We start from the raw sequence: 27,909 nt of genomic DNA, 5'->3' as shown, positions 1-27,909 counted from the left end.
TAAAATATACTTTTATTTAAATTGTATTTAACAATATACAATAATTTTGGAAAATAAAACATTAGAAAGAGAGCATACTGGCATCAACATGACTTGGAGGCAGCCATTAAAGGGACCTACGTCAAAGTAAAAACTGGAGAGATGCTTAATGTGCCCCCACTTTAAGAAAGTCTCAACTTCTAATTATAATTACCATTTCTGGGGTCTAAAATATCCTCTACATTTTACTAAAACTTCTTTTACTTAAGGGCTTGGGAAAAAAGTTTGAGAATACCTAGAGGTTGAAAATTCATAAAACTTGGATCAATAAGGATCTAGTTTGATGATTCATTTTGCAAAAGCATACTGACCTTTACATAATTAGAATTTTCATGCTTTCATTTTAAACTTGAAAATGTATATTGGCTATAAAAACATAAAACACAAGGCCCTTAATCTATCCAAACCACATGCTTCCGACTTAGTTAAAATTTTTTTATTTTTATTACATATTTTGGTAGTAATGATTTTTAAAACTATATTATTATTATTTATGACATATGCAGCTATTTCTCCCTATAAATTTATTAATTTTGAAAAGGCTCACATTAAGCTTTACTGTTATTTCTTGTATACTTTGAATTATACTATTTTGAAATAGTTGGGTTTTTTAAGTTAAGCCAATATAATACACAAGAATTTTTTAAAGGTAACAGTATTGATATAAAGACTGTTCATGGTTATATCAGAGGCTTATATTTTGATTTTAACAAATTTTTAAAGGTATCATTTCAACATTTATAGCACTATGAGTAACAGTACTGTAAATGTCAATAAAGTTTAATATAGAATACTTTAAGTCACCTACCATGCAGAATCATTTGGAAATAATAAACATTTAGAAATGTTTGCTTTTTCTAGTTCCTAGTGATTAAGCAATATAAATGGGAAGAAGTCACTTAGCTATAATTTTAAATGTTCTCAAAATACTCTGATATGTTTTAAAACTCAAAAAGTAAAAAAAAAAAACTTCTTGCCTTCCATAGCCGACCATTACGAACCAATGACAAAACCTCCACATTTCAGTGACCAGAACAGTATGCATTTTTCATGAAGACGTCAAATTCATCAAAAATTATAATTCGACGTATATACAATGATTCTAACTAAAACCAATACTTCAGAATCTTTGAAGGGTTACACCATTTGAAGACACATTTAGATGTTTTTTTTCATAATTGACTTTGGAAATTTACTTCTTAAATTGTATTCTCATAATTTCAAATACAAGATTACTTAAATAAGACAGTATTAGTCCTTTAAAAAAAAAAGAACATTCTGGAAATAAATTAGTGGCAGTTCATAATACTAAATCAACTACTGCATAAGAATTCCACTCCAGTGTACCATATTGTGTGTGTGTGTGTGAGTGATTAAGTTTGACCCCTGTCCCCATTCTCAAAATTTAGAAACTTTCCATTTTTCTTTTTTTTTTAAAGAAGCAGTGCAAAATTTTTCTGGGTATGTTAATACAAAACAGAGAACATAAAGGACAAAGTATAAGTGGCATGTCAATATCTACGTACTGGTTTCATTCTAGGCATAAGTAAGCATGTTATTCACTTAGGTTAGATATATTATTCACCTTTCTTTAGTATAGAAATCAAAGCCATTAACCTAAATTTGAGGTATACACACAATACATATACAAACTGATGCAAAACATCTTTCTCATATTAACAATACATTTAAAAATAGTGGAAATTGAATACTTATGCCGCTGATAATTTTTGACTTAATCAAACAAAAAGACAACATTCATCTTAGGGAGGTTTATACTGATAATAAAGCTCTTGTAGTTAAAAATGCTTTCCTCTCCCTTTATACTTACCACAGACTACACAATGTCCTGAGAGGATTCATCATGACAGAAATGTCAATCACAGCTTTAAGACCTAACTTCAGAAGAAACTAATGTGAAAGCAAACTGGAACGTGAGACTCCATCTTTCTTTTCAAAGAAGTGGTCTTAATTTGTTTCTTATAGAAAAAATTTGTCAGTTTATTATAAATATATCTAACCCATTAATTTTTGCAGCTTTCAGGTTAATTATAGTCCAGCACTTCATTTATGCAAAGTCTACAAATAGAGGTCAGTAGAGATCATCTAATCTTAAGTCGTGACATCATCCATTCAAGTCCTTGGCACAATCTAGAAATAAAATAAAATTATCTTGTAAAAATTTCACATTTTAAAAGGATATATATAAACAGTATTTATACCAAACATTTATATGAAACTTTATAAAAGACACAGTAGGAGAGAGCACTGGATTTTAGCTAGAGGCGTTGGATTCAAAACCTTTCTCTGCTACTTACTAATTTTTTGTTAGTCTTGTTCACCTCAAGAAGCTTCTTCAAGGCTAAGGCTTGTCTGATATAATTTCCTATCCTGTTTTATCTACTTTCTCTCTAAATATAAATATAAATATGAATATGAATATAAATACACATACACACACGTTGGTATACCTAAACCCAATCTATACCTTCAGACAGGACTTTCTGCCATACCTGAACTAAGCCTCTTATTTCCAAATCTTTCCTATATTTGGAGGTACTAATGTGCTTTGAAACTCAGCATGTTTAAGAATGAACTCATCTTCTTAAAAAAAGATTTCAGATGTGGCAAAATTGGGACATTAATGCATTGCTGGTGGAGTTGTGAACTGATTCAACCATTCTGGATGGCAATTTGGAAATATGCCCAAAGAGCTCTAAAAGATTGCCTGCCTTTCGATATAGGCATACCATTGCTGGGTTTGTACCCCAAAGAGATCATAGATAAACAGACTTGTACAAAAATTTTATAGCTGCACTTTTTGTGGTGACAAAAAACTGGAAAACGAGGATATGCCCTTCAATTGAGGAATGGCTGAATTGTGGTATATGCTAGTGCTGGAATACTATTGTGCTCAAAGGAATAATAAACTGGAGGAATTCCATGTGAACTGGAATGACCTCCAAGAATTGATGAAGAATGAAAGGAACAGAGCCAGAAGAACATTGTACACAGAGACTGATATACTGTGGTAAAAATCGAACATTAATGGACTTCTGTACTAGCAGCAATGCAATGACCCAGGACAATTCTGAGGGGTTTATGGAAAAGAACGCTGCCCACATTCAGAGGAAAAACTACAGGAGTGGAAACTGTACTGGTGGGGCACCAGGGATGTTAACTATTATTATTAAAATGTAAACTAAATGGTTTGTGGGTTCACACTGGGTTGAAGGAGAGGCAGGACCAACCAGGATAGGGAGACCAGAGTTTACTGCCAAGCTGTTAACTGTCACAGGAATGGCAGTTAGGCTCATCAGTCACTCAGCCCTCCTAGGTTAAGGTCTATGGAACCAGCAGGCAAAAGGTAAACGTTTATAACAGTTTAATTGAGGGAAATAATAATGAAGGATGGGAATAAGGGATTCTATACTTACAACCTAAGGGCAAACCACAGGGGCAAGGGAAGGACTTGACTACACTATTCTATTGACCTAAGCCAGGCAGGGCCCAAAGGAAGCAGTACTAAAGTCACAGGGAAAGCTCCTCCAAACCTGGTTCCAGCCAGATTTGGTTAGCTCAGCTAAAGAGTCTGACGATGGCTTGCAATTGGGGTCTCACGGTAAATCCAAGGATGGTCACAGGATGCTAAGAGCCAAGTCCACCAGGACAGATGATCCAAGGTACCCAGGTAGGGAGAGTGAGTTTGAAATGCTGTCCACCAGATCACAAACCACTTCCCCACTTGGTGCTGCTCTGCAGGTCTGTTGTCCACTGCTGAAAGCCTCCACCTTTCAGGATCCCAGGGAATCTGGATGCAGTTTTTCCCTAACTCTGAGATCTCCTAGGTTAGCAACAGTTATGTCCCCAACCACTAATGGAGTCTCTCTTAAGAGTCCAAGCCCCACTTCCTGCTCCTTCATTCCATCTTGGAATCCTCCAGCCCTTCCTGCTAGGTCCAACACTAATACTAAATTAATCTTCCTCACAACAAAACACAGAAGAAAAACAACCACTTGAACATATGGGTTGATGTGGAAATGATTGGGGATGTAGACTCGAAATGATCTATACCAATGCAACTATCAATAATATGTAAATAAGTCTTGATTGATCACACATGTTAAAACCAGTGGAAATGTGTGTTGGATATGGGTGTGGGGGGTGAAGGGGAAAGTAAAAACAAGAATCATGTAACCATGGAAAATTTTTCTAAAAAAAAAAAAAAATATTTAAATCTTAAAAAAAAAAAAAGATTCCATTAAAAAAGTCCCATATTTCTGTCTAAAGTACTATAGTCTTCTAGTCTGCTTGGCTTGCAACTATAGAATTGGCTTTGCCTTATTCTGCTCCTTTATTCTCTACATCCAATCACAAACTAGTAGTTATTTCTTCCTTCTGAAAACTCCTTAAGTCTTTCCTTCTTTCCTATTCCCATTGTGACCAGTCTCAGACTAGGTCCTCTTCTCGGATCATAACCATCTCCACTCCTGTATCTCCCCACTACAATTCATTCTATAGATCAGTATATAACACAATTAATCTTCCTAAAAGAACATTCTTGTCATACATGCCAAAAACTTCCCTGCCCACTGAACTAAGTTTTCCAAAGTTGTTTGTCTTTATAATATTGTGGTCACTCCATAAATTGTTCTGATTCTGTTGACTTCACTCTGCATCAGTTCATTCAAGTTTTTCTGAAACCATCCCCTTTATCATTTCCTCCATTACAATAGTATTCTCTCATATTTATATCAAAATTAGCTATTGAAAAAAATCCAAAGAGATTTTTTTCCTTAGGATCAATCCATTCCTTAATCTACCCTCTTTCTAAATTCCCCTTCCCCTCCACTTTCTCTTATATATCCCTGTTAAGTGAAATATGTTTCTGTACCCAAATGAAGTGCATTCATCCCCATTTTAATCAATTCATATGAGTCAACTGCTCCCTCCACCCCATCTCCTCTTGTTTATATAGACTACTGCCTGCTTGTGTACCTCAATTACGTGAGACAATTTTTGGTAATCTTCCACTCTCAGTGAATTCCTCTTCTCCCTCTTAATTCTTCTTTTAAAGTCATCAAAACATAACAGAACCATTCCCCAGCCTTCTAATTAATTTTCTTCATGATTCCTGATGATAATAGGATTTACGAGGGACACATGAATCATCTCTCCATTAGAATGTAAGCCATTTATCCTTGTTTAGTCCTTTATTCTTGTTTATTGTTGTTTACTTTTTTGTTTAATTCTTATATTTGAAAGTCAAAGTTTCTAAATAGATCTAGTCTTTTCATTAGGGATGCATAGAAGTTCAGTATTTCTCTTACAAATACATTTTGTAAGGGATCATATGGAGTTTTGCTGGGCATATTATTTTAGGGTGTAAGCCCATATCTTTTGCCTTTTGGAATATCATATTCAAAGTTGTCCATTTCTTTTTAAATGGTGGCTGCTAAATTCTAACTATGGTTCCTCAGTACTTGAATTCTTTCTTTCTGGATGCTTAGAGTAGTTGTTCCTTAACATGGAAGCCTTGGATTTTGGTTATAATGTTTCTGAGTTTTCATTTTGGGGTTTTGTTCAGGAAAAAAGCAAAAAAAAAAAAAAAAACTCTTATTAAGCACTATGTGCTAGGCACTGTGCTAGGCACTGCAAAGTAAGGAGGTAACTGGTAAATCTTTCTATTCCTGCTTGGCCCTCTGATTCTATGAAACACTCTTTAGCTACTTTTTTGAGAATTTTTGAAATATGATGTCCAGCCTCTGGTTTTTTGGTCATGACATTCTGATAGTCAAATAAATTTATTTTCCTTTATATGTTTTCTAGGTTAATTGTTTTTGCTATAAGATACCTTACTTTCTTCTATTTTTTTCAGTATTTTAACTTAGTTTTATTATTTCTTGTGACCTCTTCAGGTTTGGCTATTCTATGTTCCACTCTAGTCTTCAAAGTTCATTGTTTAGACCAGTTTTTGTTCCTCTTATGCCAAGATGCCAATTAGCTTTTCAATTCTTTCTTCCATAGATCTTATTTCTTTCCTAATTTTCCTTCAGTTTTTACATTTCATTTATAAAAACATTTTAACTCTTAAAAAAAACAACTCTGCTTCCAGGAATTCTAGTTAAGGTTGTTTTATTCTCTGTGGCTTTGCTTGTAAATGTTTCAGTGCCATCCTCTTCTGAGTTTGTACCTTTTGGTACAAGAGCACAAAAGTGGTCTTTTCTGCCACTAAAATAGATTTTCATGTTGGGGTTCTTTTTTTTTTCTCTGCTTGTTCTTCCCACCTACTTCCTGATTTCAGAGTTGACATTAGGGCTGGGCTATGCTGCATTTCTGGGGGAAGATCTGGGGTAGGCTAGTTGTGGTTTTCTTAGGGTATTGAGGGTTGTGTTATTCCAGAATATATGGGACAGAATGGGGATGTCCAAGCTTCCGTTTCTCCTAAAGTGGTCTATCTAGCACAATCAGATCACTGCCTCTATTCTGATCTCTGTACATTCCAGATTTGGGTTTGGATCTCAGGAGGCTAATGATTGCTGCTGGATTCAACCCTCATACCTGGATAGAAAGTGACAAAGTTGTCAGTTGGCACCTGTTCCCACATTCTGCAAAAGATCAGATTCTGATAAGGATCTGCGATCTTGTTTTGGCTTTAAGCATTGGTCCAGGGCACTGGGATGCTCCATATGACTTGCTCCTGGACAAATTCTGTCGTGAAAATCTATAAACCACTATGTCTCCCTATGTTGCCCTTGGCTAGAAAATGACTATGACTTTTCCTTGGATCTCCTGATCAAAATTTGGTCTGATGCATTTTCTAGTTCTGTTTGAAGTAGTTTTGAGAGGGACCATTCTCCACATCTTCCTGTTACTCCCTCTCTCTTACAATTTTAACACTGTATACTTCAGTCGTTACTTATCTTGAACTTCACTTGACTCCTAGTTTAAACCACAATATTTGATACTAAACTATACAATATTTATACTTTACATATTTAAACTAGTTCAGGAGAAAGAAAATAGGATTTGAGTCTGGAGATTTTGGTTTGAATCATGGATCATCCAGTTGTTACTCAGGAGATACCAATTTTTATTTATGTGAGTCTCAGTTTCCTCATCTATAAAATGAAGGCTTTAGATAAGATGACTTTCAGGTCCCTTTAAAATTTTATGGTTCTATAGCTCTTGAAAAGGATCTATTTTTTATTTCACTGTCTCGTTATCCTCCACAATGGTTAACACATTACAAGTCTAAAATAAATATATGTTGATTTCAATGTCAAGAAGATGAAAAGCATATGATATTATACAAAAGAAAACATCCTTACCCCTCACCAGTGAGAGCACAGCACGCCTGGATATGCCACTGGTGATCTTTAATTGAAGTGAGCTTCAAAAACTGGGAAATTTCAGCTACAGTCATGCATTCTTTAACATCTTGTTTGTTAGCAAAAATCAGCAATCCAGCTTTTCTTAGATCCTATGAGAGCAAATTAAAATGACTTGCTTTTGAGGTTCCCAAATAATTTCATTCAAATTTTTAAAGATTTCTGAACTTTTCAACATAACCATCTAAATTGTAATTAAAAAAAAAAAACAACCTGAACCCTGACATGTACATTTTCAAAAAAATAATAAACAAGTTTAAATTTTTTTGATTAAAAAACTGGTTTTTGTAGTGTATGAGATAGAAAGAAAAGAGGAAACATCAGAAAAGGTTTCTTTCTAACTGGTCTATTTGGAGATATAATAAAAAAAAATCCTCATAGAGCTCCAGAAGCAGAAAGTAAAACACAAGACATTAATCTAGAATTTAATGACTCCCCAAGTATCTATTATTAAATTAAACAAGCCTAATATCCTGTTTGTCTTTTTTTATTTTGTTTTTAATGTATAATTAATGACATGGTAGAATAAAAGTTCTATCACTAATAATTAGGTACTGGATCCTAAATTCTCCATGTTAATTTTGCACCTACAATTCTCCAAACAAGAAATCTGGATATTACAAAAGCTTATTACTTTGCTATCAGATAAATTATATATGTCAGAAAAAAGAAGTACCCAAATATTTCATGATATGTAATGCTATCTACAAACATGTTTTTCATTTTATTTTGTTATTTATACATCAAGATCTATTGAAAAAGATAATAATACAACCTAAACTCTAGTCCTCGTTCAGTCACTAGAACTCATTTTGTAGATATGGGCAAGTCATTTAAGTTCTGTGTGTAAGTTTCAAATCTTGGCCACCTAACAGGGTCATTACAAAAATCAATGATACAACGCAAATATACATATATATGAATAAAAACTCTTACCTTCCATCTTAGAATCAATACTATGTACTGGTTCCAAGGCAGAAGAGTGGTAAGGGCTAGACAATGAAGATCAAGTGACTTGCCCAGGATCACACAGCTAGGAAGTGTCTGAGGCCAGATTTGAACCTAGGACTTCAAGTCTCTAGGCCTGGCTCTTAATCTACTGAGCTACCCAGCTGCCCCCAAGAGAAATATTTAATGCTTTAAAATTTTGTGATTTTATTAGTAAAAGCACTCCTCCCACTGATACATACAGCAACCCATTCAAGCCTCAGGAGATGTCATTCATAGCTGCTAAGGCTGAAAAAATTCATCCATCACCTCCTAGCTAACCACTCTGATTATGAGTCTCTTTAAGAATGGCTAGGCTGTTCCTTGGATGACAGTCTAGGGCCCCCACTTTAAGGTTTGCTAGAAGGCAGTGCCAGAACTAAAGAGGAGTCAGAAGCCTTAATGGAGAGATATGAGAAAACTGTGAAAATAGGAAAAAGTTTTATGTAAAAGCAAGATCCATTTTTCCCTATTGATATTATTCAAGATCCTATTTCATGTATTGACTACTTACACTTCATTTATCTAATGTTTAGTTCAAATATAAACAACCACACCCACTCATACAATAATGGCACTCAACAATTATCTTTTGTTGAATGAATAGTATCTCAGTCTCAAATACCCCTCCCAACTTTATATTAGCAGGCAAGTTAATGTTCCTTAATCATTTTTCTGCTCCAAAAGCATCAATGCCTCTGGATAGACAAAAGGATAAAGGTAAAAGCTGTATTGTAAGCTTAGCACTGTAGATTTCGCCATAATCTAGCCTCAAACTCTTTTCCACTTTATTTGTCCACATTTCCCTTCAAGAACCCTTGGCTTCCTCATGGTTCACAGACAACTTACATTCTTTAATTTCTTTGCTTTTCTATATATCAATTCCCCAGGCTTAGGTATACCTCTTCACCAACTAGAAATCCTATTGACTTCTTGCCTTGGCTCAAATCTTTTTCCTAAATTAAGCCTCCTTATACCATTCTAATTCAAAGAACTATTCTTCCTCTGAAGTTAGCATACTGTTCATACTATTTTACTTGGCAGTTAACTATTTGCTCTTTTGTTCATTCTTATATTATATTCTTCTATTATTAACTTTTCTTTTTCTATCTAAATTGACATGAATAAGGACATAGTTTTCTTATCAAATTTACTGACACATGAAGCTCAGAAGAACTGTTAATATTCTGGATTATATAGTCAGGGGCCAAAAGGATCAAGAAACCAAAACAATGGGAAAAATGAAACAAGGTAAAATTAAATTGAGATAAAAGATCTTCATCTATAAAATCAATTGTATATAGAACAAGGGATGTATGGCTTGAAGGGAATTCATGTAAAAAAGGCTTGAGAGATGTAAGTGGTTGCAATATACTATCACAGGTGGAAATTTGAAAATATCAAATAGAGAACAATTTTTTACTAATGTATTGATTAAACTTGATTAGATTATTGATTAGAGTCATGTGGAGAACTGAAAGGTTAAGGAACTTGCTCATGGTCATACAGTCCATATATGTCAGAGGCATCCAGTTTTTCCTAACTCTGAGGCCATGTCTTTATCTACTACTACTCCATGTTATAGCTAAGAAAATAACTAGATATTATCTATTCATTATTAATAAGGTGATCAGGCAGATAACACTCTTTTGATAGGTCGGATACACCTATAGTTTTTTCTGATCCTAAGAGGAAAAAAGGATGGGATCAGCAAAGACTCATTAATTCACCAAATGGAACTATTTTCCACTGGATCTAATTACTACAACCTGCCAAGTTTCAACACTTTGCTAGCACACTACTCTTTCCTATAACAATTAAGTGTGCCAGGGCTAACATGTTAAGAAAACAAACTTTTCTTTTCCCAATTAAGTACCTATGATGAGGGTTTACAAACCTATGCCAGCTGCTCTTATATTACATGTCATCTGTCACTTTTTGTAATAAATCTATGTTGTTTTGGCAACAAACCTGTTAGCTCAATGCCACTAAAACTACAAAAATATAAGAACAGCTGATTTCCTATATCACCACAGGCCACAAATTCTGCTTTATGGGTGCTGAAAAACAAGTTTGCCCTACTGGTTGTCACAACATCTCTTTCTGGTGTCATTGTTGGGACAGTAGTCTCATAACAATGGTACAGTCACTGAGGAAATCAGTGACAATGCAAGAAGAAAATACTTCATTTATCAAAAGCTTTCAAAAACACAAAAAATTACTTCTTTGAATCAACAGATGAATATACCTGCGTAATATAATTTTAAAACAGCCATACTTAGGCAATATTACTGTAGTACACTTAAGGATGATCACAAAGCACAAACTGTGATAAGCATGTTATTTTAGCATAAAATTATATCAATAAGAATAAAACCCTCTTTTTGTTCAACTATAGCTGTATTATAATTTTCAGAAGCAAATATTCATCAATTAATAATGCAAAATATATTAGAGCAAGGATGTTCATCAATCCATCATAAAATTCTGCAAGTTACTCGGTTAACAGTGACATTCTATATAACCATATAGCAAACATTTAAAAAACATTCTATTATGATATTCATTCAATAATATCAGGATTTTGGAAGGACAAGATCAAGAATATCAAGGGAAATAATGAAGAAAATATGAAGGATGTGGACTAGCAGTACCGGATCTTACACTGGACTATAAAGCTGTGGTCATCAAAACAATATGATACTGGCTAATAGACAGAAGGGTGGATCAGTGGAATAGACAAGGGGTAACTGACCTCAGCAAGCTACTGTTCAATAAACCCAAAGACCCCAGCTTTTGGGACAAGAACAATATTTGACAAAAACTGCTGGAAAAATTAGAAAACAGTAGGGAAAAATTATGTTTAGATCAATATCCTATATCCTATTCCAAGATAAACTCAAAATGGGTAATGACTTAAGTATAGGGAATGAAATCATAAATAAACTAGGTGAACATAGATTAGTATACTTGTCAGATCTGTGGGAGGGAAGGAATTTAAGACCAAGCAAGACATAGAGAATATTACCAAATGTAAAATTAATGACTTTGATTATAACAAATTAAAAAGATTTTGTACAAACAAAACAAATGCAACTAAAATGAGAAGGAAAGCAACAAACTGGGAGAATATTTTTATAGCAAAACTCTCTGACAAAGGTTTAATTTCCCAAATACATAAGGAACTAAGTCAAATTCACAAAAAATCAAGATATTCCCCAATCAACAAATGGTCAAGGGACATGAATAGGCAATTTTCACATGATGAAATCAAAACTATCAATAAGCACATGAAAAAGTGTTCTAAATCCATCCTGATTAGAGAAATGCAAATTAAAACAATTCTGAGGTACCACCTCACACCTAGCAAATTGGCCAATAGGACAGCAAAGGAAAGTGATAAATGTTGGAGGGGATATAGCAAAATTAGGACACTAATACACTACTGGTGGAGTTGTGAATTGGTCCAATCATTCTGGAGGGCAATTTGGAACTATGCACAAAGGGTTTTAAATGAATGTCTGTCCTTTGACCCAGCCATACCACTGCTGGGTTTGTACTCCAAAGAAATAAGGAAAAATATGCATACAAAAATATTCATAGCTGCACTCTTTCTGGTGGCAAAAAAATTGGAAAATGAGGGGATGTCCATCAATTGAGGAATGGCTGAATAAATTGTGGTATATGTTGGTGATAGAATATTATTGTGCGGAAAGAAATAAAGAAATGGAGGAATTCCACGTGAACTGGAATGACCTCCAGTATTTGATGTAGAACAAACGGAGTAGAACCAGGAGAACATTGTACACAGAGACTGATACATTATGGCACAATCAGCAGCAATGCTATGACCAAGGACAATCCAGAGGAACTTGTGAAAATAAACGCTATCCACACATCCAGAGAAAGAACTGTGGAACCAGAAATGCATTAGAAAAATATATGCTCAATCACGTAGTATGATAGGGATGTAATTAGGGTTTTGATGTTAAAGGATCATTCTACTGCAAATACAAAAAACATAGAGGTATGTTTTGAACAATGATACATGTGTAATCCAGTGGAACTGCTTGTTGGCTTTGGGAGGGGGGAGGAGAGAATGGGTATTAGAAATCAAGTAAACATGGAAAAGTATTCTAAATAAAAATAAAATAAATTAAAAAAATAAAATAACATCAGGATCTTATAATTAATTTCTGAAGGTTTTCTTTAGCACAATCTATAGGATGTAAACATAATGTGTGAAGGAAATTTACTCTTCTAGGGTCTCACATTTGACATCATCTCCTGCCAGCCATTTGACCCAAGAAGCTCCAGGACTGTGTGAGGGAAATCACTGGGTAAATTAGGTCACTTGAGTCTATGTGAGTTTGCTTCACTTACATGAAGGTCGCAGGACTGTGACCTATGAACCTGATCTGTACATGACTCTGAATTTGACCCAGTAGTGAGAGAGAGGATAAAAGAGATGATTGAGGAAAGTATTCACTCTCTATTCTCTGGTGACGGGCCAAGGAAGATGCTGCTGGATGTCAGGCTGAGAGTACCCATGTGGTAGTTAGATTATACTGTTTTACTCTTATTTTTCGACCTATTTCTCATCTTTTACCTAGCCAAGTGATTCTAATAAACCCTACTAATTTAAGGCCACTCTCAGAATTTTAATTCTTACAATAGTTATCATATGAAGAACACCATAAGAACCTATGTCAACCATAAATGAAAGGTGTAATAAAATCATTCATAAGCTTTTAAAAAATCAAGAAAATTTGCCAATGAGAATATTAGGAAATTTGACAGTGACAATATTAGATAGTTGCTATAAAAGTTATGATTTGTTAAAGTATCTAAACACAAGGTGGAGGGCAATAAGAAATCCTGTTTTCCACTCAGCCTTTTTGGCTTGACTCTTTTACTTGAATAGAGGTTTTTATTTCATTAATAATATCCCATTTTACCAAGTCAAATTTGGAAGCTACAGAAACCTGTTCACAATATAAACAGCTAAATAATCAAGAGAGAAAGACCAATAGTCAGGTTTCCCATGTAACATTATGAAAATACACTATTTGGTTGCTTTCCTATAATAACGGACTATCCTAATTCTGAATTACATTAGTAATTAAATAAAGAAAAGTGATACAGCAGAAAAAATTTTTCTTTAGTACTTATATACTTTTGGTTTTCCAAATTCTAGGCATTTCAAAATAATCTTAGAAAGAGGGAGAATAATGTTTTTCATTTTGCCTTGTTCAAAATAAACCGCTTTGTTTCAAGTAATGATTTTTATTTTAAGAAGTTTGATCAATTTTCAAAAATAAGTAATTTCCAATAGCAAAAGAAACAATTAAAAATGAAAAAAGACAGTTTCTATTGGGAAGAGAAAAAGTTCTTAAATGAAGATAGGAACATGTTTTATTTTATTTTTCTCAATTTTTTTATTTTAATAATGAATTTCCATATAAGTTTTCAAAAGTTATATAATCCATATTGTCTCCTTCCCTTCTTTCCTCCTCCTTCCTGGAGCTGACAAACAATTCAAACTGGGTTAAACATATATTATCACACAAAACATATTTACATATTATTCATTTTTATATGCAAATAATTTTATAAAACCAAAACCCCAAAACACATGCCCAAATAAACAAGTGATAAATAATATGTTTTCATCTGCATTTCTACTCCAACAGTTCTCTCTCTGGAGGTAGATAGCATTCTTTTTCTTAATTTAATAATTTGAAAATTGATAATTTCATAATAATTTTCATAATTCTTAGAATTGTCCTGAATCATTGTATTGTTGTTAGCAAAGTCTATCACATTTTATCACAAGAACATATTTTAAAGGAAGTTCTATGTATAAAATAAAAGCTATTTTCATTTCTCAGGGAAAAGAACACACATCGACATTTTCTCTAGATTATGCAGTAAGTAAAACCTACATAGAGAAAAACATTTCCCATGGTTTTATTTATATAACCAAACTTCTAAAAACCAATTCAATTTGAATATTAAAACTATTAAGAGGTTTTCAACAAAGGTGATATGTAAAGAACTTTTTAAAAAGCTAATGCTTCAGTGCTTCTTTGCATTTCTTATAAAGTTCATTAAACTCTCAAAATTATCTTACATAATCGTAACTTCAATTCATCCAGTTTTATAAATGTATGCAATATGTAAGGCATCATGCTAATCCCAAGAGATACAAAAATAAAACCATTCTCCTTGAAGAGTCTACATTTAACTGCAAAAATACAATATGAAGAAAGATAAAAACAAATTTCAAATAATGATAACAAACTGGGGAGGAGCCAAGAAGAGGTTTTAGGAAAGGCCTTCTACAAAAAGGTTACACCTGAACTGTGCTGAGGAGGAAGCTTAATCCATTCATAGGGAATGACCAATATGAAGGCCTGGATCCTGGAGAATTAACCAGTCTGAAGAAGGCCTAGGGTGGAAATTTAACTTTAAAGAATATGTTTCAAGTTTAAATTTTTTATAGCTCTATATTATAACCAAACACTAATTAAAAATTGGGGACTATAAAGAACTTTTCTAAGTGTGAAATGACCTATCTCCTGTTGTCTTCTATTTTTCTAACACTTTTCTGGTTTCTTGATCTCTCCCTCACCCTATGTTTGTCCCCTTCTTTCCTCACACTGACCTTTAATGCTCTCTTCAACCCAGCTCCTTCTGGTCTCAGACTATTTTCTTCATTCCACTACTACTTCATTTGTGAGGTATGCCTGTTCTCTGCCTTTTCCCCGCCCTCATTCTTTCTTTTTTTTTTTGTCCCTTTGGGGAAATGGCTCTATTTCTTTGTTGACATCCAAACAAAGAAAGCAATACAGAAATCACTTTTTGTTCCCAAAGGACAGTGATTGATAGCAGAACGCTACTAAAATTATACAGAATATTTTATAGTTTGTACTATGACATGGTTACTCTCCCTCTGCATGTGTGTATGTGAGAGTGTGTGTCTGTATGTGTGTGTAGCTGTGGGATAATATATAAATAAGAAGAATCTAATATTTTAGATATCTTTTTTAGTGCATTACTTTTTAATATGAGTTAAGCAGGGGGAAAAACATGAAATGATACTATTTCAATAACAACAGGAAAATTTGTAGATAAATTATATTGATTCTTGCCTTATCATTATCCCAATTTCAATCTCAAATATATTTCCTTTCAAAGATTTGGCCTGTACTGTAAAGTTCCAATGTCTATGTGTTGCCATTTAAGTACTTCATTCTATGAATCTGCATGAAAATAGTAAAAAATATTTTTGTATCTAATTGGAGTAAAGCCTTTTGCAGATCTGCATTTTGAAGGTCTCATATTTCTTTACAGAAAAGTTGCCATTTTAATTTCTTTTGTATCACTAGTTCATATCTAATAGATTTATTCACTTTTATATTATAAAATGCTTTTATTAGCTATCTCCTCTATAACATAATACTACAACATAATTCAAACTGGCTTGTTTTTTGAAACAATATTAATTGTATCACCATTAAATAAGGATTGATTTGGGTTACAAAAAATGAACTTTCACTTTGGATTGGTATCTTCACACATATTATATTTTTATACCAGAGTGTACTTTTCAGTTAATATATTCTTGAAAAAATTTCCTTAAATACATTTGGGTTTTTATTTTAAAGTTCTTCATCAAATATAACAGAATAGTTCTTTGGAGTCAAATTAAGAAATGCTTCAATACTATAAAAATGCTGCAAGAAATATAGCTCTCTACTGTTAACCTAATATTTTCTAAACTGTAAATCAAGCAAGTAAATATACAAAGGGAAGGCCTTGTAATGTCTTATACATGGCTTCATTACATTTCCTCGAAGAATACTTACAGAGCTAGAAGAATCAGGGTCATGTTTAGGGGGAAAAGGCATGCCTGCCACAAGCAACTGCAGTTCCTTCAAATAATACCAGATAAATTTAAGATCCCTTCCCCCAATGACATCACTTACCACTCAGCCCTCAAGATCAGAGACTACTTCAGGATATTTCCCTACTGGACTCATCTTGACCCTACCAACAAAAATCCTATCAGGATCTCTCCCTTTCCCAACAGTATAACCCAAGGACTTCTGGACTTCTGACATTGGCCCTGCCAATATATCCCAACATCTATCAGGCTTACATTCACCTTACTGATGAATCAATGTGAGTTGTCTTCCCCAATCAGAATGTGAACTCTTGGAGAACATAACTGTGTCACTTTTCTATTGGTATTCCCATAGTGTGTGGCATATAATAAATATTTAATTTAATTTAATAAGGAAGCAGCAAGGTGGCCCAATTGATAGAGCACCAGGTCTGGAGTCATGAGTTGGGAAAATGAATTCAAATCTGGCCTCAGACATTTCCTAACTATGTAACTCTGAGCAAGTTACTTAACCCTGTTTGCCTCAGTTTCTTCATCTGCAAGATGAGCTGGAGAAGAAAATGGGATACCACTTCAGTATCTTCTCTAAGAAAACTCTAAATGGGGTTACAAAGAATCAGATATGACTGAGATGACAACCACCACCTATCTCCCAAACTCTTATTTTTCTCTGCTATAACTAAATCAGACACAGCAAATACTTGGGCTTATTACAACAGAACATCACCACTCTTCCACATTTTTTTCTGTTGTTTGTCACAATTTCACATCCACTTGGGAAACAGCATGGCTGGCCAGTATGTTAAGAGGGAGTTTTATTTCTTAACTACATTCAAAAGAGATTACAACATCAACAAAGAAAAGTGGAAGGAACAAACACCAAGCAACAAAGTACAAAAATATTTTAAAAGAAATACTACTTACTTCATGTGCTAACATTTTATAGAGTTCTTCTCTAGTTACAGAAATCCTCTCTCGGTCTGTACTGTCCACAACAACTATGACAAACTAAAATAATTATAAAACAAAATCATTAGTAATCACATAATGAATTCCTTAAAACTTATAAAATGTACTATAGTGTAGTTAGGGTATTGAACTTGCAAGAGAGTAGGAACTGAATTTCAATCCTGCTTCAGATGCTCAGAACATAGTATAGCAAGTCATGATCTCTCTCTCTCTCTCTCTCAGCAACTACCTTACAGATAAGGATCAAATGGATAACTATCTAAAGAACCCTGCAAACCTTAAAACATTATATAATTTGCAGTAAAGCACTATAGTAGTGTCAGGCTGCTTTTGTAGAGTCCAGAAATTCTCTACATCAATGAAATCCCAGATCTGGACTGAAAAAAAAACCCAAAGGGGCAAAGAGTGTGACATGAACAAACCACATCTCTACTATCTACTGATACAGTCAGTGACTGTTAAACAATCACTCTGTGTGTGCACAAAAACACGTACTGTCTCCTTATTTGGCACTTTTGATATTTCCCAATATGACACTTCTTTTCTTTTTTTTTTTTTTAAACCCTTAACTTCTGTGTATTGGCTCATAGGTGGAAGAGTGGTAAGGGTGGGCAATGGGGGTCAAGTGACTTGCCCAGGGTCACACAGCTGGAAGTGTCTGAGGCTGGCTTTGAACCTAGGACCTCCCATCTCTAGGCCTGACTCTCAATCCACTGAGCTACCCAGTTGCCCCCCAATATGACACTTCTTGAAAGGAAATATAAGAGGTGTGACTAGATGTGGGAAAAGGCCTGGCAGGAATCATACTATAACTTCTGAGTTTTACGAGCACTAGAAAACAAAAAGAAATTTGATTGTTCCTGATTTAACTAATTTGGTTCATGGGAGTACAGCAAACATTATGTTTACTCAAACTGACTAAATTAGCATTTATTATTTTTAGATTTTTTTGGTTTATTTTTGTTTAGTTCTGGCCCTAGAAAAACAGATACAAAGCTATCCTATACTAATAAAATAGGAAGAAAAGCTTTAGTACTCTACCTCTTTTATTCTCTTGCTTCATAGGTTTTATTCCTGAAAGAATCTTCCTTCCCATTATACTTTAACCAAAGCATCAACTTCAGTCATGGCATGTGAATAGCTATCTACAATATTAGAAAAGGGTGCTCTAAATGGAGTGCCTTTCCTTTGCTCTAAAAATATGATCAAATTTGAGGCAAAAAAGAAGGGGGTAGCATAAGGAAATATAAGATAACAAGCAGTTGTTATTTTCATAGTTTTCTAGTGTTTGTAGGTTTATGGTTCATTAACTCAAAATTGTGAGTATTCAAAAGAATGTTATTTTCTCAATTCATCTTGGAGTTTTATGACACAGTATTCTCATAGGCCAATACTCTGAAAAATTTTTTCAGAAGGCAGAATCATCACTACCATCATAACTGACATTTGTAAAGTACTTTAAAGTTTGAAAAACACTTTACATATGCCATCTCATTTGTAGCTCACAACAATCCTGTGAAGGTCAGTGATATTACTACCCCCATTTTATAAATGAAGAAATTGAGGAAATTAAGTAATTTACTTAGGCCAGAGTCAGGATTCAAACCCAAGTCTTCCTGACTTAAAGTCCAATACCATTCTATTCACTACATCCCAAAGCTTCATAATACTACCATCTTATCAAGACATATAGCCCCTTTTGACTACAAAGTATTTGGCATAATTAGCCTATTTAGTCTGACTGTTATTAACTTAATTTTATAAATAAAGAGGCTCAAGTGACTTGGCCAGGGACACATAGATGAATTGCAGATCAATAATCTTGGGCCAGGGCTTTTTCTGCATGACAAATAAAAATATTTCACTCTATTGAAAACAGTCAACTACAATATTAGCTAAATAAATAGTAATTTTTTAAAATTTTAAATATATATGCATAGTATTTACCTATGTTCAACTCCCCCCCACCCCCCAAAATCAGAAAGTTATTGCATTATATATACATCAAGGGAAAAGAGGCAAATGACAAGATAACAAGCTGAACATAAGAAATTTACACAAAGCAGTAACTTTTTAGGTACCCATCCATTGAAGCCAAACTCCTAAACTTTGATTTCTACAATGAGAATTAATGCTGAAAATGAACATCCTGAAATTCCAAATCAAAGATTCAATTAAAATTAAGTTCATGATACCATATTTACTAAAGCAGGAAATGAATTAATTTTACATAAATTCTTAATGGAGAGTGAAATCTAAAAAAAAGGTTTTCCTGTTAAATTTCAGATAATTAATCATACTGTTCTATCTACACAATCATCTGATTAAAAGAAGTTTTAACATATAGTGAAGCATTACCTCAGTGTTAGTATAGTAAGTGTTCCATGAAGAACGAAGAGATTCTTGGCCGCCAATATCCCACATTAGGAAACGTGTATTATTAACTACTATTTCTTCAACATTACTTCCTATAGTAGGGGATGTATGTACAACTTCATTCATAGAACTGTGGGGGGGAAAAAATCAATCCATCATATCATAATTAGAAAGTACTGCTGGCTAGTTCTCTCAATTTTTCTACTAAGCAATAAAATCTGTAAATTCTATGAATTTCTGTTTTACATCTCCAAACCTACCAACTATAAAGTATGTTAAAGAGTATAAGAGGAAAGAAGCTGTTTCTAGAAATGAAAAGAGTTGTTTCTAGAGAACTTTAGAAAACTCCTGGTAGGTAAGTAGGAATCCTGTGATCTCATATCAGAGAACTGTGTAATTTACTTATTTTTCATAGGTAACATGACATATAGAAAAAAGGGGTGGCCTTTATAAATTTATAGATATAAATTAATGGCAAAGCTACAAATTGAAATCTGAACTTGAGTTTTTATTTAGAACCAGAATTCAGTCAACCTCTTTATAGAACAACTTAAATTTTATATGTAATTTTGTTTTTGCTTTCCCTAATTAGCAAACACTCAGATACAGAACACAATCAGTCACAACTAAATTTTCTTTTAAAAAAAATTAATGAATACTTACAATTGGTAAAGAATGGTGGTTTTCCCTGCATTATCCAGACCAACAATGATAACTTTGTGTTCTGAAATAAAGATAATACTAGTAAAGTAGATGGATAAAGGATCCAAAAATAACAACAAAAAAATTCATATTTTACTTGAAGCTTTCCATTTACACAGTTAAGAATTCAGGTGTCTTATATCACAATCAATGCTGACTCAAAGAAGAAAATCATCAAGTTAGAACAAGTTCATTTATAAGACCCTACTGACAAGGTAGGTATATAATAAATTTTTTACTGAAATTAAATGTTTCATCCTTAGTCCAGTCATCAAATTCCATTTCTATTAGAGACATAAGATGTTCATAGTGCAAATGGAGTAAATTAAATACTGGGTTTAAAGAAGGGGAGAAATAATAAACAATTATCTACTATATTTTCCATAACTGCCTTTACTAAATACCCTTAGAGAGAGAGAGTCCTCTGTGTTCAGTCTCTTGCTGTGTTCTAGAATTTTGCTCCTAGAATTTGCTCCTAGAATTTTAGCTCCTGCCAGTCTGCCTGATTAAATCTCTAAATCTGCCTTTAATGCCTATTTCCTATTACAACAGGACTTTAGGGTGGAAGATGCTTTAAAAATTATCTATCTAGTCCAACCCACCATTTTACAAGTGAAGAAACTGAATCCCAGTGGCTTTTCCAAGAAGACAAAAAGTAAGTATAGGTCTAAAATTTGAACTCAGGCACTTGCTCTGAAACTGCTATTTTTCTTCTACAAAGGAATAACACTCTCTTGTATAACTAGACTACACTGGGACAACCCTACTACCGTACACAAAGGGTAATGTCTTTGTATCATCTAAGTGGACTTAAAGTTCAATAAGTGTAAAGGGTATAACACACCCAATAAGCCATTTTGGTTTTAGCTGCATTAATAGATATAGAATGCATTGTGTTACTTTTATAGTAGAGTTAAGGAAATTCAAAGAAGGAATTTTAAAAATGTGTTGAACAATGGTAGTATCTCTACCAAAAATGCTTAGCCTCCTCCTAAGCTAACATGGAATGAAAATGAAGGCCAGTGGAATTGAAAAAGAAGGTAGAAATGGTATCATGTTGAAAACAGATGTTGAAATCTGAAAAGATAAAAAGCAGGAGCAAGGAGAGAAAAAATATTAGTTGGGTGTTTTGAAATTATCTAGAAGGAGAGAGGGAGGGAGAGGAAAAGAGAGAGAAAGAAAGAGAGAGAGTGTGCACGTGTGTATTGTGATGAGGGGGAGGGAGAGTAGTACTAGTAGATGACAACAGTGATGACTGGGAAACAGTAATTTAAGCACCTGATAAAAGTTTGTATATGACAGACACCCAACTATGTGAACTTCACTTCTAGACCATATTAACGTTTGTCCAGCTATAATAACATTAATATACAATTTTGTAGACTATCCCCTGTATTATTTTTTTAGGACTATCACAGTACCTCCTAACTACATCCATCTTTTTTAAAGCTTATCCTATTCCCAGTTTCTTTAACTCTTCATCAAATTTGCTTTAAGGAACACTTGGCTCTATACCATGTTCCATCTGTATAACCAAATAAATGAATATGAGAAAATAATAAAAGAGAATGTAGAAAGCTGAAAGTGGGTGAGAAATTCAAATCACAACTAAGACATCCCTCAATTTAGTCCCAATTTAACTTTCCACCCTCATTTCCCACTCCATTCCTTCATTGTCTGCTCCAACAATATTAATTAGTCACCACCCTTACAAATACATCCTGGGTTTTCCAGCCTTGGAATACTTTTTGCTCATAGAATATTCCACAGATAAGGAACCAAGACAGTGGATTGAATTTCTGAGTATCTTAAAAATTAACAAGTTTTACTCAATAATGTGAAATATCAGCCTTTTGGGGAGAGCAGATTTCAAAAGTTTTAAGAAAGAATGGCCTGAAATTGTTCAAAGGATGTCAATCAAAGAGGGATAAGATATTTTCAAGAATGAAATTCTAACAACATTAACAAAAATATTTCTTATGAAAAAAAGGAAGACTTGACTAAAGTAGGATGCAAAGAAATGGAGATGAAAGCAAAAGTGGCACAGATATTAAAATCCAGAGATTTGGTATGAATGCTGAGAAAAGAAAAAGGACTTAACAAAAGGTACTTGGGGATAAGAGAAAGGGCAAAGAAGGGGCAGACAAACAACCCAAGGTGCTGAAGGAATTTGAAAACAGGCTTGCTGGTCTGCTATATATAGTTTCCCAACAAATGTGCTTACTCTTATGTGAAATACTACGAAGAGCCCCAAAGTATATGTCCTAGTTTTTCTTTTCATTACACCTTAAAAGTTGCCCATTAAGTACATTCATTACTAGCTTCTAAACTACCTATCCCAAATGCTCAGTCTGTTTCTGGATTCTAAAGCTCAAATACTTAGAAAGTAATGCTAGAATCTGAATTTTCATGAAGAGTCTTCAGGTATAAGAATAGATACTAGCTCTTGCCTAAGGATAAAGGCAATCTAATGAATGTTGTAAAGAAAACATCTGAATATTCCTTCAAAACTCAGCATGAATGCTACATAGAAGGCCTTTCTTGAACACTCACAGCTAATAAGGTGTCTTCCCAGCCACCACTAAGAAATTACTTTGTATTTATTTTGTATAAATTTTGTATTTACATATATATGTACACATGCATACATGTTATTTCTTCTGATAGAATGTAAGCTCCTTTAGGATAGAGAGTTTTCATTGTATCTCAGATAGTCCCTAGAACAACACCAGGCACAGAAAAGAAGTGTGCTGAGATGTCTGCTGAATGATTTAAGGCTTGTGAATATAATAATCAAGAGTAGTTAAAACTGAAAATAGTGGGGCAGAAAAAACCAACCACATTCATTTGCTAAGTCAGCTATAAGTGATACATGAAGACTAATACCAATAAAGAGAATCATATATCATGAGACTGACATGCCAAGATGAGACCTTCATAGTAACAATATTCATTGATACAGGCACTTAGATGCCAATTATGGAAGACACAAAAGGAAGTACAGATTTTAATGGAAGCAGATAAATTAGATATGACTTCAAACTTTGCAAAATGATGGGAGATAAAAACTACAAAACTGGAAAAAAAATGTCCTAACTTTCATAAAGGGAAAGGTTTCTTCAAATGATAGATCAAATTGGATGACATGAATATTTGGACAAAATTCTTGAATGCAATATCCTTGGGATCAAAATGCAGGAAACTGGGCCCTCAAGAGTAGTGATCATTGCTAACCTAGAAAGTGGTCTCCAATGGAGTGCTATAGGGAACTGTCTGTTGTCATGTTCTAGTCAATATTATCAATGTCTTGGATGAAATCTAATCAAATCCGAAAAGGACACAAAGCTGGAAGGAATAGATAATAAAGAAATGACATAATCAGGAACCAAAAAGGCAGTGGTAAAGTAGAAATAAGACTGGCTCCAAAGTCAGAGAACTTCAAATTGAAATCTTAGGCAAGTTATTTAGCTTCCCTAAACAATTTGAAAATATTTCTACACTCATATACAGCTCAGAGGCCTAAAGGATCATTAAGTACAGTATCCTTATTTTAGAGATGAAACTGAAGCCTATAATAAATAATACACTTAAAATACAATATGCTATTTATAGTAAAGGTGCTGTAGTTTTGCAGATAGAGAATAAGCTTCTCAGCTCTTAGAAATGCTTTTCACACACATAAGACATAACTGGCCTTTAGGTTTCTAGATTATAATACTACCAAAAAACTATTTACTACATTTACTTCTAAATTCTTTCATTAAGATGTGAAGTTCAGCTAAACTAAAAAATATGCAAACATAGAAAATAACTGAGAACCACTAACCAAGTGTTATGCCTGGCAGGATGACACAAGTCCATATTTCTAGATTGAGGGATATATCACAATTCTAAATAGATGAATCCAACTTTTTTTAAGGATCTATCAGGTTTCACAAAGGAAAATCAGAAAAAGATTCTACACTTTCTCTCAGAATTCATTTTAGTATCAACAACCTCTTTCCTTTATCTAAAATTTCCTTGCTACAATAACATTTTATAACTTGCCATCCTCAAGTAGACATTAATCCATGATCATCCTTCATATACTTTCTCAAGGATTATTACCCAAGCGCAAATAAGATGCTTTAATTTATGCCAAAAAGGGTCTTCTGAAGTAAAGCCTATACCATAAACCTCCAGTGACTACATCAATTTTTTAAAAGCATACAAAGACTAGGCACACTTCAGAAAGAAGACAGGCAAAAAATTTACACCAAGTGCTTTTCTATGAATTTTTCATAATCCATTTTGTATTATCCCCCCTCTCTCATAAGCTCCTTAGAAGTCAGAAACCCTGTTTTAATAATCTCAAACACTATACCTAACAAATAGTAAACAAAATGAAACACACAATACTAGCATTTCATCAAGGAATATCTCTCTAAACACAGTCACTATTTTGTACCAACATTTCGTAGATGCCTTATTTCGCCTAAAAGTATAAACTAAGGTATCCCATTGCTGTTATTTAGTCAATTAGCTTTCAACATAATCAGCCATAAAGCAGAACTGCTATATGAAAAGAAGATAAAAATTTAAAATATTGCTTAGTATCACCCATACAATAAATTCTGAAGTTCTTTCAAAAGCTTGCTATGAAAAATAAGTTTGAATACATTTATTCCCTAGTAAGATGAGCAACCAGAAAAACATAAATATCACTGTCAGATATCCATCCTATTAGTGAGTGAGCTTACTAGCAAAGTTTCAATGCACTTAACATTAAAATAAGGTGACACAAAAGTAATTTACCCTTAATGGTCACTATAATATTCAAAAGTAACCTTTACCACATTAAAAAAAAAAGTCTAAATAATGTAGCAGCATATATTATTCACTGCCTTTTAATTATATACAACTCATTTCAATAGGCCCTTGTACCATATGTTTCTCAAAAGTATTATAGATTTACATTATAAATACTATATTAAAATGTCCCAGGTTGAGAAATATAGGAACTTTAACAAAACCAAAATATGCTAGTATTCTTCAGTATAATGCCTGGAACAGTATCTTGTACAGAGTAGGTACTTATAAATGCTTGCTGAATTAAATTCTTTAGCATTTAAACCTTTACTAACTGTTGATAAGTGGTTACTGCTAAAAGAACAAATCTAATTTTTATAAGACAGGTAGAAAAATTGAAGAGTACAGGGTTCATTGAACTGCCAAAGTTTCCAAATATTCACAGCAAAGATGAACTACTGACTTAGATAAAATGTTAAAAAGACAATACATCCTAAAAAAAGGCAGTGGAAGAGATCATCTGATCTAGCCCAGAGAGCCGGGTAAGATAGCATGTCATAGAGATAATGCAACTGAATCTCAAGGAGTTACATTTTAGAGCTCAAATCGACCTAAAGGATCATTAAATACAGTAAACTTATTTTACAGATGATGAAACTAAAGCCTAGAGAGGTAAAACAACTTGCCCAGTATATACAGCTAGTTATGAAGAATCATGGACAACTTTTCACTATTTTAGAGCAAATACACATGTAGAAAGGGAATGTAATTTTAATATACTCTACTTCCAACTAGTATTATTATATGTGCTGTCTAGAGTAGTTCCTTGAATGAGTATTTTTGTTTTCTTAAATTAAATAAAGAATGGACAACCATTAAAAATTGTAATCCTACTCTCTACCAATCATCTCACTCTTTAGGGAGTTGAAACATAAAGGTGGGGTCGTGACTTAGTGACAGAAACCACTTCACATTCAAATGTGACCCTAAGAACTTTGATATATGACAACAACATGAGCAGCATACACAAAGAACAGATTATAAATTATTGATAGCATAAGTGATGAGTCAGGAAACTAGGCTTAAAAAACAGAAAAGGTGTTGGGAAAATCCCATTATGAGGATTTTTGTCTTCTTTTCATTAAGGTGCTAATCATTTCCCTTTTTTAAAGGTCAGTATTCATATTTCACAATAATTCTTGAAGAATACATATTCATCTGTTTCAAAGAACACAGATTTATACAAAACTTATATGAAGTATCATTAATTATGGAAACACTTGACTGGTAACAAGCTTTTATAACCACAATCAGTTCCAAAACCAGTTTAGAAAAAGGATAAACTATTTTTTAAAAACTAAATCAGGGGTTCTTATGCATGGGGTGGGGGTCTGGATGAATTTTAAGGAATCTGTGAACTTGACTGAGGAAAAAAAAAAATCACACCTTTATTTTTGCTAACCTCCAACTCAAAGGTACTTAACCTGGGGTTAAGAACTTTTTTGTTTTCCAAAACATTTTGATAACTGCATTTTCAACATGATTAGTTTCCTTTGTAATCCAATGTAATTTATTTAATGCACTGGAGAACATTATTCTGAGAAAGGTCCATAGGAGTCCATGACACCATACCAACCCTGCTTTCCAAAATTTAGCATTTTCCTTCTATTATGAATGTGGGCAACAGGTACCTCTAACTCCATCATCAAGAAAAATCACAGACATTTTTATATTACATACAGCTGTTGCTGATATCAAAATATTAATTACGCACAGCACTAATTGAAAATTATATTTAAATGCCTTAAAAGTACCTTCAGGCAAACATTCCATAATACTTAAGAGATCAGAATAGCAAAAACCAAACAACCTAAAGTGTCAAACAGCTTTAACCACAAAACATTTAATACCCAAAGACTACGCCAAAGGACCGAGGAAAGAACCCCAGGAATTAAGGGCATTCCAAGTTGGAAGAGAAGCAAAGGTTAAAAGTCGGAAGGAGGCTTTTAGTGGTTATCTTGCCCAATCTGCTTATTTTCCAGTCAAGGAAAAGAGGAGAGCTACAGACCTGGAATTTATCTCAATTATAACTGCTAAGCCCAGGATCCCTTAAGTTTTGCAGACTATGAAAATCTTGCTAGAATCTCACTGGGGTTCACGTTTCTACTGGGCTAAAGAGGACTAACTTATAGAACATCCCCCCATCCTCCCCAGACTCCAATTAGAAAAGTTGGAAGGAGGTGAGGGTCGCCAGCCTGGCTAAACAGGTGGAAGCCCTGTATACAATCGCGGGGTGGGGTGGGGGTGCAGACGAGATATTCTATTCTTCTCCTCCACTTCCTACTACATTCCCAGAAAAAGGACACATAAAAGCCCAAGAGTAGGGGTATCAGGAAGAGTGAAGGAGAGAGAGGAGGTGTGCAAGGAAGCATCTCCCGACTTGTCCGTGGGAAGAGGGTGCTGGATCAGGGGGCGCCCGATCCGAGGGGAGGAGGGGATTCCTGGCGCGCCTCCTTCTGCGGCTCTCCGGGAGCCCCATCTTCCCCTACCCCCAAGGAGCACGCGCGGGTGCCACGGCTAGAAATGTCCCTTTTGCCTCCCCTTAGGCGCTCCTGTCTCCCCCCAGCTCAGGCCTCCCTCCTTTTCCCTCCCTCCCTCCCTCGTCTCTCACCCTGGTGATTGAACAGTCTCCATATCCTGGTGAAGAGGATTCCCATCCTCAAAGCAGCAGCCCCCGCCCCGGCCACC

At 34.1% G+C, this 27,909-nt stretch overlaps 1 protein-coding gene and 1 long non-coding RNA gene across 2 annotated transcripts in view; one reads left to right on the top strand and one right to left on the bottom strand.

Moving 5' to 3' along the window:
* LOC123242261 overlaps positions 1 to 27,909 on the top strand; it is a 58,693-nt gene that overhangs the window by 24,229 nt on the left and 6,555 nt on the right. Inside the window, exon 4 of the long non-coding RNA XR_006505811.1 lies at positions 20,926 to 21,028. This is a non-coding gene — a long non-coding RNA (uncharacterized LOC123242261). The remainder of the gene's footprint in view (positions 1 to 20,925; positions 21,029 to 27,909) is intronic.
* On the bottom strand, positions 22 to 27,909 carry ARL5A (ADP ribosylation factor like GTPase 5A). Its single transcript, XM_044669877.1, has 6 exons — positions 27,833 to 27,909; positions 20,335 to 20,395; positions 19,654 to 19,801; positions 17,251 to 17,334; positions 7,371 to 7,522; positions 22 to 2,190 (listed from the first exon to the last, which is right to left on the bottom strand). The coding sequence occupies exons 1-6, from the start codon at positions 27,876 to 27,878 to the stop codon at positions 2,142 to 2,144; spliced, it is 540 nt and encodes a 179-aa protein (XP_044525812.1). The 5' UTR covers positions 27,879 to 27,909; the 3' UTR covers positions 22 to 2,141.

This window comes from Gracilinanus agilis, chromosome 3 (assembly GCF_016433145.1).
Source record: "Gracilinanus agilis isolate LMUSP501 chromosome 3, AgileGrace, whole genome shotgun sequence".
Lineage (NCBI taxonomy): Eukaryota > Metazoa > Chordata > Mammalia > Didelphimorphia > Didelphidae > Gracilinanus > Gracilinanus agilis.
Note: the sequence above shows the minus strand (reverse complement) of the source record. Positions and strands in the feature narration are given on the sequence as shown.

Excerpts from the sequence above, each read along its gene's own strand:
- ARL5A (XM_044669877.1), bottom strand. The coding sequence starts at position 27,878 with ATGGGAATCCTCTTCACCAGGATATGGAGACTGTTCAATCACCAGG. Across the intron at positions 17,335-19,653 it reads CTTACTATACTAACACTGAG|TTTGTCATAGTTGTTGTGGA; the intron begins GTAATGCTTCAC and ends TAATTATTTTAG. Across the intron at positions 7,523-17,250 it reads ATAAAATGTTAGCACATGAA|GATCTAAGAAAAGCTGGATT; the intron begins GTAAGTAGTATT and ends TTGCTCTCATAG.